This window comes from Schistocerca americana, chromosome 5 (genome assembly GCF_021461395.2).
Source record: "Schistocerca americana isolate TAMUIC-IGC-003095 chromosome 5, iqSchAmer2.1, whole genome shotgun sequence".
NCBI classification, from domain to species: Eukaryota; Metazoa; Arthropoda; class Insecta; order Orthoptera; family Acrididae; genus Schistocerca; species Schistocerca americana.
In genome coordinates, this window is record NC_060123.1 from 587,414,798 (window position 1) to 587,429,736 (window position 14,939).

The 14,939-nt window shown below is 38.6% G+C and overlaps 1 protein-coding gene across 1 annotated transcript in view; it reads right to left on the minus strand.

The window, feature by feature from the left end:
- Positions 1 to 1,164: 1,164 nt before the first annotated feature.
- The window catches only part of LOC124615450 (leucine-zipper-like transcriptional regulator 1), an 80,824-nt gene continuing 67,049 nt past the window's right edge, over positions 1,165 to 14,939 (minus strand). Inside the window, exons 4-5 of the mRNA XM_047143346.1 lie at positions 1,668 to 1,720; positions 1,165 to 1,572 (exon numbers count right to left, since the gene is read on the minus strand). Of these exons, the coding sequence (XP_046999302.1) occupies positions 1,678 to 1,720 (43 nt within the window). The 3' untranslated portion in view covers positions 1,165 to 1,572; positions 1,668 to 1,677. The remainder of the gene's footprint in view (positions 1,573 to 1,667; positions 1,721 to 14,939) is intronic.

The window sequence follows — 14,939 nt, forward strand, 5'->3', positions numbered from 1 at the left end:
CGAAACTAGTGCCAAAGATTCCCATGATGAACAAAAAGAAAACTCGTGGAAATGGTTGTATTGACAACCTGAGTACCACTGAAAATGTACTAGTTTCTTGGAAAGGGTGAAACCACGTGACAGATCTTGGTTTTTGACTTACAGAAATTATGCACCAATCCATACAGTGGAAAGGCCAGCTTCACTGAAAGTGAAAGAAGTTCCAATTAGCAAACCAAGATTGAAAGTGATGGTGATTGCCTTGTTTTTCAATATTCATAGAATTGTGTATCCCCACTATTAATCAATCAAAATTATTACCTTGCGGTACTTGCTCGACTCCAACAGGAAATAACAGAATGAACTAAACTGTGGAAGAACAAGTCAAGGGTTCTACATCAAGACAATACACTGGCTAAAAGAGGTTTCTAGTAAAGTACAGCATCTAAGTATTAAATTACATACCTTATTCGTCTGACTAGCACCATGTGACTTATCTATTCCCCAAGGTCAAATCTGCATTACAAGGAACAAGATTTCAGTCTGGATCTCCCAGAGAAAGACTTCCACATTGATGGAACATTTGCAAGAAGCATTGTAGGGATAGAGGAGAAGAGTATGTTGAGAGTGACAATAACTACATATATATGTTTTTCTTTAAATACAATTTTTTACAGTATCAGTCCCATTATGATACCATCACACCTCGAATTTCGTCTGTATAGAAGGAAATTAGGAACTGAAAGAGGAGACAGAAAAGAGAGGCTGTATCACCAAAGCTAAACTTAACAGCACTAGGGGGGATTTCACGTTGTTCAATTGGGATGGAAAAGAGGAATTAGAATTTACTGATAATTGCTAGAACAACCTACAGCTTGTGGAGCATATTATATTGTTTGCTTCGAATGCATGTCTGTTTCAACAATCAACAGCTAAGCTTAACTGAATTGAAGGATGAATTGAAATTTTATTATTATACTAGAATATTCTACAACTAGAACTTCAATCATAAATTTGTATAAATTAAAAATGATTTCATTCAATCAGTTGATAAGTTTTTGTTTTTATCTCAGTTGAAGGCAGTGACAAGCTAGGCAGAAAGTAAATGAACAGTAACGTACTTTTGGTTCAATAAATTGAATTTTTACTACTAACAATCGAATATGTGTGATGGATGACAGATAAAACAAGGAAATTATATTTATTCCAAAAGACATCAAAAGACCAAGGCAATGATCTAATGGAAACATACAGTTGAAAATCGGAAAACATAGGTAACTCAGGTAGAGTCCTTCACTCAACAATGGATGTCATATTGATAATGGCGATTTCTCATAATGATCAGCAGCCATTTCTCCTACAAAATGATAAGGTCTCTTCAGATCACATGTCGAGGTACATTTTCATCGGTTGTTCCCAGCTAGTGTGTTCTTCATCTGTCCTCTGCCAGGTGATTCCAAAGACTTTCTGCATGTCCTGATGCATCAGCCTGATGGCTATCCCCTTGGACTACTTCTGTTTGTTGAAGCTGCCCATTCTAGGTTAATACTGGCCCTAGCTGTGGAGTGCACCTACCAGCAAAACGCCATACTTCTGAAAAACGACGTATACATCACACACGAGTTTCTATTTGCAGAATAATGTTTATTATTGCATTAGTTAAACAATATTATTTTACCAAAACTTACCCTTTGTATCTCAGTCTTCACTACTATCTTCTCCACAACTTTCCAGCTGTAATCTGGAAAAAAATAATTGTTTTCCTTCTTTATTTTATGAGTCAAACATACACATTTTAATATTATCTATACTATTCCAGGTGTAATCTGGAAAAAAATTACTGTTCCCTCCTTTATTTTATGATTCAAACATACATGTTTTAGATATTATCTACAATGTGATACAGAATAGTCATATCAGCTTTTGATTCCCTCAACATCATGTATTGAAACATTATTTCATCATGACATGATGTCTGATTATGCTCATACAACTTGTAAGCTCAGTAATGACTTCATATAATATATAATTACTATTAAAAACAGTCTTGACCACAATTTATTTAACAAGGTGACCTTGATAAATAAATTGTGGTCAAGACTGTTTTTAATAGTAATTATTTATAAGACATTGATCACTGCTGTTCCCATAATGCATTCAAAAGTAATTCATATAATATAGCATGTAAATGAGAGGAATGATAATTTAACAAGAATCAAAGATTGATTTCATTTGTACTATGTCTCTTAGACACAATCTTCAATGTCTTTCACTGATATTGCCATGTTCTGTATGTCATCCAGCACAGTAGTAGCTGTAGTCACTAACTTGTGACATGTACATTATCAATTTGTGTCCCCTCTCATGCAATTATTTATCACTTAACCTCTGTAATTTCTGGAAGATTCTGGACCCAAGTTGCTAATGGAAAACAAAAACTGGCTACAACCATTTGCATACAGTACATATGAACAGGAGAAATCTCTGATAGGGTTGAACTCTGTTTACACTTTTGTAAATGCTCATTGGTCTTGTTTTCCGTGTCAAGAGTATGTGCTTTTGACCCTTCACTTATAACGGTATTTGATAATTATAGATGACAGTATCAATTGAATCCCTACTGTGTTATGTTTTCACGGATTAGGCACACTGTCTTATGGAAATAAAGGTAGTGCCATATTTTTTAAAATTATCTTTCGGCTTAAGGTCACTCAAATGGAATCACTACCTATTTGAGTTATCATTAAGTCACCATAAATTGATTTTGATGCACTGCATGGTAATTAATCAACCAGAGTGACCTGGAGAAATGTTTGCAATGTAAATATTTGCTTTCTTGCTACTATTTCTAGCAATGAAGTTTTGCAGTACAGCAACTTGCATGCTTTAAAAATATTGATACGGCATGATGACTGACAATACATTTGATATATTTTTTGCAAATTTATTTATTAAGACCAATGTTGAAGGCTACCTTGTAGTTTCATTACCTGATGAGATTTTTTGTGCAATATTTCTTTCAGGTCCTCAAGCAAACATACTTTAAAAAGGCAGAATAAACTTGAAAAAATCAAATGCTAACAGCAAGGATCACAAAATATTAATATTAGTATTAATAATGATTCGGCCATTCATTATCACACATTATTTATGGTCAAAATGATTGTGTGATGCTGAGGTTAAAATATAAAGGAAACCAAGTAGGTAGTCTATTAGTGAAGTTTTTTGGGCTTTGTAATATTAAGAAAATTATTCACAGAAGTTAGCTTTTTAATATTTCTTCATAAGCTTCTTTTTATATCAAACATCAAACAATGAAGCATTGCGTAAGAAATGAAATATTCTTTACTCCTCGAAATGTTTGGAGTTTTGTTCTAAAGCTATCGATGAAGTACCTAAACTGATGTAACATCACTTTTTAATAGCTTTCAAAGTTTGTTAAGTTGCATAAATATGTCATAGAGTAATACTGATTTATAAATCATAATGATGATGAGCATTGCAGTACATCTGTGGTGATTATCGATACCATTATCTACTATTCTGAAGAAATATGATTTGTTTTAGTGAAGCAAGTGTTCTGTGGAATATTAGAAGAAAAACGATTACATTGATATGCTGCTGGAGAGCTGGTACTCTTGTATGGTGTTGGATTGTAAAATTCTGCAATTTCCTGTAGAAGTTTGAGAGGAGAATTGTAAGTAATCAGTATTTGGTACTTATATGTGCATACTATGATTTTACAAAAGATGAGCAAAATCTGTGACCCATTTGGTGTGTATTTTGCTTGTATGATTTGGAAATAAATGTAGTTGTGGGCTTGAAACAAATTTGGTGTAACTACTTTTACAACTTGTAAAATTGTGTATACAGTCCTTTCTCTTTGTTTTTATTAAATGGACACTTATAAGGGAAGGAATTTATAACACCCAGGTTTAGAAATATGCAAACATGTTGTGCAACTTCAAATGGATATAATTATAACTTAAGTTCATTGTTACTTAAAAGGTTCTCATTCTCTATTATTAAGGTAATTAGCTACATTTCACATTTTAATTTTGTGTGTGTGTGTATGTGTGTGTGTTTCATTCCTCTCTTTTGAATAAAAAGAAATTGACAAATACATTTTATGACATTTTTGATAAACAAAATTTGGTACACTTACATATACCTTTTTCTACTCCTCTTTCCTTATGTGGCTTAATTTTTTACAGTTTAACAGTAATTTTTTGGTATGTACCTTGATTCATAAGAAGTATTAATTGAGTACTTAGTTGTAAATGTGCAATCTGTATTTACATAATGAAAAATAATAATTATTGTTATTATCATCACCTATATGATTATATAAAAGGAAAGATCCTGACCGATTGACTGACTCCCAGACCAAACAGCTAAGGATAGAAATCTTCATTGGAGAGTGTTGATGTTATACTGCACGCCTGTTCAAGAAGAGATTTTTTTGAAATTTTATCCTTAAGGGAATGAAATAAGAGCAGCAGTTTTTTGAAAATGTGTTAATATTAAGGAAATTTAGAAGCTACAACTTTAAATATTGGTATTTTGATTCTAGGTCAGAAATAAAGAAATATGTGTTTAGCATTTTCGGAAATTTAGACCCTTGGCGGTGATATAGTGAGAAATTTTGTTTAAAAGCACATCATTACTAAAGAACTATTGAAGCATTCCAAAGTTACATCTGTGAAAACTGGTAATTAACTTCTCAGTTATATATAACCTCTACAGAAGTGAAATAGGTGATGAAAACTTTTATGAAAATATTTCTTTATGAAAGCATATTTAAAGCCATTATGAAAGCATTTTTAAGTCTGATTTGATTTCTCATTTACAAATAAAAAATTGTGTGTCAGTTTATTTGCATATTCAACCTCTAAGGACCTGACTGATTTACTGACTCATCATTGCCCAGTCCAAACCACTACGAATAGAAATTTATATTTTGGAGAGATTATTTACCTTTTACTGTAAGCAGGTAGTAAGGAACTGTTCGAAATTCCACTCATAAGGGGGTGAAGTAGGGGACAAAGGTATTTTCAAAATATGTCACTATTTAGTGAGTTTTCAAACAAGAACTACGAAAGCTGGTATTTGGTTTCTTGGTCAGAAATAAAGAAATATGTGAGTCAACATTTTTGTAAATTCAATCTCTAAGAGGATAAAGCATTGGGCGACTTTTTGTAAATAAATTGTTGTTAAATACTGGAGCATTTTTAAAGCCACATCTGTGATAACTGATATCTGGCCTCTTGCTTGAAAGTAAAAAAAAAAGAAAAACATATTTCAGTGTTTTTCGAAGTTCATCCCATAAGGGGATGAAATAAGGGATAAAAAATGTATGCAATTATTTAATTATCAAAATATTTTTAAAGCTAAATCTAAGAAAATCTGTGTGTGGCTTCTCAGATAGAAAAAAAAATTACATGATTCAACGTTTTTGGAAATTCAATCCCTAACGTGGTAAAATAGTTGATGATAGTTTTTATGGAAATATTTCATTATAAACACATATTTGTAACTAAATATCTGAAAATTTGTGTTCGATTTTTCAGTTAGAAATTTAAAGAATATATGTTTCAGTTTTATTATGAAATTCAATCCTTGAGGAGGTGTAACAGCAGAGGAAATTTTCACGAAAATATTCCTTTTTATTGTAACATTTTGAAACTAGATCTGTGGAACATGGTACTTTACTTCTAAAGAAATACACTGATAAGCCAAAACATTATGAACACTGTCCACCGTGAGGCTAAATGTCGCCTGATTGCGTTCGGGAAATGTACGAGGGCAAGAAAGTATATGACCAGAGCAGAGACAGATGGGGCTATCATTCTATCGACGACATGGGCCGCGAACGAGTATCTTGAAAACGGTGAATCTGGTCGAATGTAGAACTGCTACTGTCGTGAACATCTATGGAAATGGTACAAGGGTAGTGAAATTACCATGGGGCGCTAAATGGTTGGACGTCCGCAACTCTACACAGAACGTGAAGTTTGGAGGATTGCCTGTGCTTTAACGTAGGATAGGTGGCAATTTCTGGCATCTCTGGCGAAAAAGCACTATGTTGGAGCAGGCACAAGTGTTTTGGAGCACACCATTCAGAGCACATTTTAGAACATTGGTCTCCACAGAAGACGACCCCTACATGTTTCAAATTGACCCAACGACAGTGTCAGTTACAGTTGCAGTGGGCACGGGATCAGTGGGATTGCACCACGAATTAATGGATACTTGTCACATGGGCAGATGAATCATGTTTCTTGTTACACCAGGTAGATGGTTATCTCCATAAACGCCGTCTTCGAGGTGAATGAGACTCGAAACGTGCACCACACCATGGATACAGGCTCAGGGGAACAGTATTATGCAATGACAGACATTCTCCTGCGTTTTCTTGGGGCCTGTGGTTGTAATCAAAGACAAGCTGGCACCTGCAGACCTTCATCCTTGCTGTTTCCCCCGACGGCGATGTCGTTTTTTAACACTATAATTGTCCATGTCTCAAAGCCAGAATAACACTACAGTGGTTTGAGGAGCATGACAGTGAACTCATGTTGATATGTGAGCCATCAAATTTGCCTGATGTAAGTACTATGGAACCCATTTGGATCGCTGTAAGGCGCCATCACCACATACACAAATCATCGGCCCGTTATTGAAAGGAATTATATGACTTGTGGTTAGACATCCGCTGCCACATACCTTTACAAACTTACCAACAAACTGTAGAAAAGAAGATACGCAGAATGGATGATGTATTGCGTTCCAAATATATCCCAACAAGCTATTAAGTAGATGGTCATAATGTTTTGGTCCGTCAGTGTACGTTTTAGTGTATGAAAGCTTCTATGGAAGTAACACCACAAGAACTCAAAAGGAAAATGAAAGATGTCCAACTCCCCATGCACTGCTCCTGAGAAGAACAAGAAACGAACGAAACATCAGTGGTAAGTAAGGCACCCTCTGCACCCAACATAAAGTAGCCTATAGAGTATAAATGTGGATTTACACGAAAGCTGAGGCTCAAAAATTTGCGACAGTCACGTGGGCAAGATGGCAGTCCTTTTTTTTTTTGTCATCAGCCTATCAGTCTTCTGACAACCAACGGCCTTGCCGCAGTAGTAACACTGGTTTCAGTCAGATCACTGAAGTTGAGCACTGTTGGACTTGCGCAGCATTTCGATGGGAGACTATTCGAGTCTACCAAGTACTGTTGGCAAATGGGGTACATTCAGCCCATGTGAGGACAACTGAGGGGCTACCTGACTGAAAAGCCGTGGCTCTGGTCACATAAACTGACTATGGCGAGGAGAGCAGTGTGCTAAACACGTGCCCCTCCATGTCCACATCCAGTGATGCATAATGACTGAGGATGACAGGGCGGTCTGGTGGTGCCATTGGGCCTTCGAGGCTTTTCAGAAGTAGTTTAGTTTGTCTTCTGACTGGTTTGATGTGACCCACCACGAATTACTCTCCTGTGCCTCCTGTTTTATCTCACAGTTGAACTTGCAAGCTATGTTCTCAATTATTTGCTGGATGTGTTCCAATCTGTATCTTTCTTTACAGTTTTTACTCTTTACAGCTCCCACTAGTACCATGGAAGTTAATTTTTGATATCTTAACCGATGTCCTGTCATCCTGTACCTTCTTCTTGTCGGTGTTTTACATATATTCCTTTCCTCGTCGATTCTGCTGAGAACCTCCTTATTCCTTACCTAATCAGCGCCTAATTTTCAATATTTTTGTGTAGCACCAAATCACAAAAGCTTCGATTGTCTCATGTTCCTGTTTCCCACAGTCCATATTTCATTATCATAAAATGCTCTGTTCCAAACGTACAATCTCAGCAATTTCTTCCTCAAATTAAGACGTATGTTTGACAGTATCAGACGCCTCTTGGACAGATATGCCCTTTTTTCCACTGCTAGTCTGCTTTTTATGTCCTCCTTGCTCTCTCCATCACAGGTTATTTTACTAAGTAAAATAATTCCTTAACTTCATCTACATCGGATCAGAAATTCTGATGTTAACTTTCTTGCTATTTTCATTTCTACTGCTTCTCATTACTTTCGTCCTTCTTCGATTTACTCTCAACCATATTCTGTACTCATCAGACCGTTCATTCCCTTCAGCAGATCCTCTAACTCTTCTTCACTTTCACTGAGGACAGCAATATCATTAGCAAATCTTATCATCGATATCCTTTCATCTTTAATTTTAATTCTTCAACTTTTCTTTTATATGAGTCATTGCTTCTTCTATGCATAGATTGAACAGTAGGGGCAAAAGACTACATCCCTGTCTTACACTCTTTTTAATCTAAGGACTTGGCTCTTGGTCTTCCGTTCTTATTGTTCCCTCTTTGTTCTTGTACATCTTTCCCTGCAAGTTACCCCTATTTTTCTCAGAATTTCGAATATCTTGCACCATTTTATATTCTCAAACGCATTTTCCAAGTCGACAAATCCAATGAACATGACGATTTTTCTTTGTCTTGTTCCCATTAACAACCGCTATGTCAGAACTGCCTCTCTGCCGCCTTTACCTTTTCTAAACCTGAACTGATCGCCATCTAACAGATCCCCAGTTTTCTTTCCCAATCTTCAGTATATTATTCTTGTCAGCAAGTTAGATACATGAGCTGTTTGGTTGATTGTGCAATAATTTTCTCACTTGTCAGCTCCTGCAGTCTTCGGAACTGTGCAGAAGATTTTTTCCGAAAGTCTGATGGTATGTCGCCAGTCTCATACATTCCACACACCAACATGAATAGTCGTTCTGTTACCACTTCCCCCAATGATTTTTGGGAATTCCGATGGAATGTTATCTATCCCTTCTGCCTTCTTTGATCTTAAGCCTTCAAAAGCTCTTTTAACTTCTGATTCTAGTATTGGACCCCCTTCTTTTCCCTATCGACTGCTGTTTCTTATTCTATCATCCCATCAGACAAGTCTTGCCCCTCACAGGCGCCTTCAGTGTACTCCTTCCACCTGTTACCTCTCTCCCCTGCATTTAACAGTGGAATCCCCATTGCAATGTTGTCGTCCTAGTTTTTAATTATACCGAAGGCTGCTTTTACTTTTCTGATGCTGAGTCAGTCCTTCCGATAATCTTTTTTTTTAATTCTTCACTTTTTCATGTAGCCATTTCCCCTTAGCTTTCCTACACTTTCTACATATTACATTCCTAAGTGACTTGTATTTCTGTATTCCTGAATTTCCCTGAACATTTATGTACATCTTTCTTTCGTCGATCAACTTAAGAATTTCTTTCGTTATCCTAGTACCTACGTTTTTGTTTCCAACTTCTGTGTCTGTCCTTTTTAGAGATGTCCATTCATCTTCAAATTTACCGCCTACTGAGCTTTTCATTATCGCAGTATCTATAGCCCCTAACTTTAAGTGTACCTCTCCATTCCTTAGTGCTTCTACATATTATTTCTTTGCGCACTGACTAGTCTCTTAAACTTAAGCCCACTCTTCGTCATCATTAAACTGCGATCTGTTCATGGGTATACTTTACAATCCAATACCTGATTGCGCCATCTCTGCCTGACCTTTACGTAATCTCAAATCTTTAGTCTTTCTCCTCTCACTAGCAAGCCTCCCGTAACCCTTTCTTCTACTTCTTACCCTACAAGCGCATTCTAGTCCCCATGATTATTAGATAATACAGTTGCACCGCAACTTTGGTACCCACTAATCAGTGACAGAATGCTTATCCACTGATTTCGCATATGCAGCGTTATAACAGGACCATTTAGATCCGTGCTGTAACGTCGTCGTATGATATATTGTTCGAATTCACTCACATACTGGCATTGCATCCGTTGAAGATGAAGACATACACACTCCCACGCAGCTAAATTAGAGGCAACAGCTGTGTAGGGGAGATTGTTCCCGACACTATAGATACGGATTAGTTCAGCGAATCACGTCATTGATTTTACGTCAGACCTTGAACTGACCATCGGCGTGATAGTCCAGTCCAAAACAGGCAAGCGGCAAAACAGCGGCGCAATGCCAATGTAAGATTCTGTCTCCAACGTGATTTAGGCATAGGGTGTTTCACAAGCAACTGAGTGAATGACATACCTATAGTACCTTGATAAGGATGAATGACACGCAGCCGAAAGACATTGGCTCCGGTAACTGCGTTGATAGTAGTGGTCACCATCGACTAACACGGAACGGATTGTAACATAGCGTTCCCATCTACACTATCGCACCGAACATACAATTGCTGACCCCCAGGAAACATCACACTAATGCCGAGTGGCACCACTTCACCAAGGAAAAAAGTAGAAAATGTTCTTCAGCTGAAGAGCTACTCAGTGCTGATAACATCTCGTAGAACAACCAACTGTGGCGAATTTGGTTACTTTTTATTATTTTTTTTATCATACTCCAGTTTCCTGGTTACAGCAATGGACTGTTACATACAGAACTACATGTGCCTGAATTTTCAAGATAAGCTACTTATTTTCCTATCCCTTTCTTCTGCTCTCAGGCTGGAGGAAGTTCAGAAAATGATGTGAGGTTTCACTCACAGTTCTAAGTAATCCCAGACATTTTTATGTAGGGTCACAACGGAATGATTTAGCGGGTAGTTCGAAGTGTGATAGGTTTTCTGAATGCTCCTCAAACCAGAAATGCAGGCGAGCAGACCTATGAACATTGCTGCGGTCGTCATGGAAGATTGGAGTGCTCACAGCATACTTATATTAAAGATGTAGAAGAATGTGCAACACTTGGTCAGCGGGAACATTGAAATAAGCATCCTGATTCAAGTTCACATTAACCTGAATGAACCCAACTTGTGGTACGAAAAATAGACCAGGAATGCCACAGAATCACCTCCACTCTGATCTACACGCCCCCCACCCCCCCACACCCCACAGTTTAAAAGCCTCACCTGGCTGTACGTGTATTTCGACGCCCTGCATCATTTGCAAAGGGACAAAATCGCGACACATCCGTCAACGCCAGTAGCCCATCAAAGACATTCATTTTTATGTGGTACTATAACTAAAGATCTTCCTTGGGGTACCAGACTCCAAATGTCCATAGCTTACACTTCCCTTTGCAATGTTCATTTGGAAACGGGTTGAGACCAGCGTACATGCGGCGACACAATATGCAATGCGATGCAGTGGCTATCTGTGCGACACTCGTGTTTCCACAAAAGCGATACAACAAGCAACAAGACATAGCAGGCAACAATAGCTCTCATGCAGTGTTTTGCTGCCAGCATCGTCGAGGACAACTTCCGAATGTATCACGTATTTACTCAAGATTGGAAAGAGGTATGGCTCTCCTTCCAGCCTTGAAAACAATTTCGATATGTTAGGTACATTTTGTGGGTAACACTGTATTACCTAAAATGCACCAAAACGTAAACTGACCAGCGACTACATTTTTTACTGCAAGCTTTTAAAAGTATGTGCTGTGTTTGGCTTAATTTTCAAATAACACAATAACAATGGGCAATAGCGGAAACTAGTTCGTTATCAAGCTGTGAAAATACGAAAAACGCATTTACTGAATAGTTTCCTTGATCTACAGATCTTATAATTAAAGTTTCCTCAAGACATTTGAGTCTCATGTTGATCTACGATTATGATCAATTAAAATTTGGGCCACAGCCAGGACTTTAACTAGGGTCTTCTTGCTTACTAGCCAGGAATGCTAGCCATTACACCAACGCAACCCTATAGCTAATACTGCTGAGCGGACTACCCAAGTCCAATGCCCTCTCTAATACAAACTTCAATTCAAATCTTCAGCTTATTTTTCTCTTCCTAGGTTTCCTTGAAATCAAATGAGAAAGTCTGCATAGTGGAGATCATGCAATGACCCCAAAAGAGTGAGTTCAATTTTGCATATGGAAATTAGAAGTATTACTGAGAAGCAAAATAAATATATGGATGTACGAGGGTAGTCCCAAAAGTAAGGTCTCCTATTTTTTTACAAGTACAGAACTCTGTTTGTGTGGCAGTTGGTCACACTGTTATGAAGAGTGCTTCACGCGCTGTGTGTAAACATGCGCACGCCGTGCTGAGGCGCTCAGTCTTGGCTTGGTAGCCGTTGAGAATGGAGCTCCCGTTGGATGTAACCGCCAAATGCGAATTGCGCGCAGTTATTCGGTTTTTGAACGCAAAGGGCACTGCGCCGACTGAAATGCATCGCCAATTGACGGAAGTGTATGGTGAATCGTGCATGCATGTCAAAAATGTTTGTCAGTGGTGTAGAGAATATGCAGCTGGTCGGACCGAAATTCACGACGAACGAAGGAGTGGGAGACCATCAATTTCTGAGGAGACAGTGTTGAAGGTTCAGCAAAGTATGCGTGAAGATCGACGGATCACCCTGGATTATTTCTGCACTTTGGTTCCTGAGGTTTCCCGAAGCACCGCTCACAGAATTTTAGCGGCAATATTGAACTACCGGAAGGTATGCGTAAGATGGGTGCCACGCATGCTGACTGAGGACCACATGCGGCATCGAGTTGATGCTTCCCGCGCATTTCTTCACCGCCTTGCAGCCGAACAGGACAACTTTCTGGACTCAATTGTCACGGGTGAAAAATCCTGGGCATACTACTTTACACATAAGACCAAGCAACAATCACCCCAGTGGCGGCATCCTTCTTAGCCAAAGCCGCTGAGCTGGCGGCGAGCTGGTATGACATGGGCATAACAAAAACTGCCACAGCGTCTACAAAAATGCATCGACAGAAATGTTGATTATGTCGAAAAATAGCTAAATGTTCTAGCTGTAAACTGATGTAAACCATTGTAGAAATAAACAGGACTATGTACTTATACAAAAAATAGGAGACCTTACTTTTGGGATTACCCTCGTAGCATTACTTCTGCATAAAATTAATTTTGAGATGCATCAGACAACTTGCAGTTTCCCTCCTCCCGTATCATATGATACAGTTTCGTGTTGTGCTGTGCGATAGGACAGATAATTACGTTGCTAATGTATCACAGTCATGCCAGTGTGAGCCTGTTATATCACTTCATGTTGTTGTTGTTGCGGTCTTCAGTCCTGAGACTGGTTTGATGCAGCTCTCCACGCCACCCTGTCCCGCGCAAGCCTCTTCATCTCCCAGTACCTACTGCAAACCTACATCCTTCTGAATCTGCTTAGTGTATTCATCTCTTGGTCTCCCTCTACGATTTTTACCGTCCACACTGCCCTCCAATACTAAATTGGTGATCCCTTGATGCCTCAAAACATGTCCTACCAACCGATCCCTTCTTCTAGTCAAGTTGTGCCACAAACTTCTCTTCTCCCCAATCCTATTCAATACCTCCTCCTTAGTTACGTGATCTACCCACCTTATTTTCAGCATTCTTCTGTAGCACCACATTTCGAAAGCTTCTATTCTCTTCTTGTCCAAACTAGTTATCGTCCATGTTTCACTTCCATAGATGGCTACACTCCATACAAATACTTTCAGAAACGACTTCCTGACACTTAAATCTATACTCGATGTTAACAAATTTCTCTTCTTCAGAAACGATTTCCTTGCCATTGCCAGTCTACATTTTATATCCTCTCTACTTCGACCATCATCAGTTATTTTACTCCCTAAATAGCAAAACTCCTTTACTACTTTAAGTGTCTCATTTCCTAATCTAATTCCCTCAGCATCACCCGATTTAATTCGACTACATTCCATAATCCTCGTTTTGCTTTTGTTGTTGTTCATCTTATATCCTCCTTTCAAGACACTGTCCATTCCGTTCAACTGCTCTTCCAAGTCCTTTGCTGTCTCTGACAGAATTAAAATGTCACCGGCGAACCTCAAAGATTTTATTTCTTCTCCATCGATTTTAATTCCTACTCCGAATTTTTCTTTTGTTTCACTTCATATACATCGGTAAATGCTCCACAAACGTGGGCTGCTTCTGTATCGTACCGCGAGTCGCGTCATGTACCGTATCACGTATCACGTCGCCTCAATGAGAACCATCCATTACTGTCGACTTTGAAACAGATATCATCGACAAAGCGTGACACCCGTCACAAGTGCCTGTCAGCTTCCTTTAACGAACCCTGCTGTTAAACCGCATTACGCACCTGCGAGTGGTACACCATTCCCTGTAGTCACATTGGACAGTCCGCATTGCTACACCAACAAATCGAGAAATTTCTTTCAAGATTTGGGCCTGGGTACGTCCAAACATGATAGCTCCATTCCAATGTTGTATCACGTTTCCACATCGTTCTTTTTACTGCACTGATTCCGTTCAAATGACTGGTATATGAGCACCACTTCAGAGGGATTGGTCATCTGCAGCACTCCAAAGCGACCAGTGTTCTCTTTTGACGAGGACACTGATAGATTTTCTGGTGAGCTCATATACTCTACAAGTGGCTACACAATGCACGCCAGTAGTATTAATGATTTTGTGTTCCACTCTATTTTCGTATTGAGCGAGGGAAATAGAGGGCGATTCAAAAAGAAAGAAAGATTTCAGACAAACTGAGAGATAAAACACACATCGCATGTCATTGGTTGGAGGAATGTTCAAAGTTTCATTTTCGCACAGCCACTGTACCACAGACTCTACATGAGCACTACGCTTTGCTCCAAAAACGTCGAACAGTGGTCCATTTCATTCCAAACACAAATCAACAGGTCCCTGTTTATTGAAACGACAACTTCAGCAACTCTGTTTCTCAGCTCTGCAAGTGTGGCTGCCATATGTGGGACAAAGACTCTGTTTTTCATGTGCCCCTGACAGAAATCTGTAGTGTGACGTCTGGTGACCTGGGAGAACAAGGGCAATGAACAAGATCTTGTTGTTCACTTCTTTCAATCTAATGTTGTGAAGGGGGGTTGTTAAGGTAACCTCAAGGAGAAAGTGATACAAAAAATGGTTCAAATGGCTCTGAGCACTATGGGACTCAACTGCTGAGGTC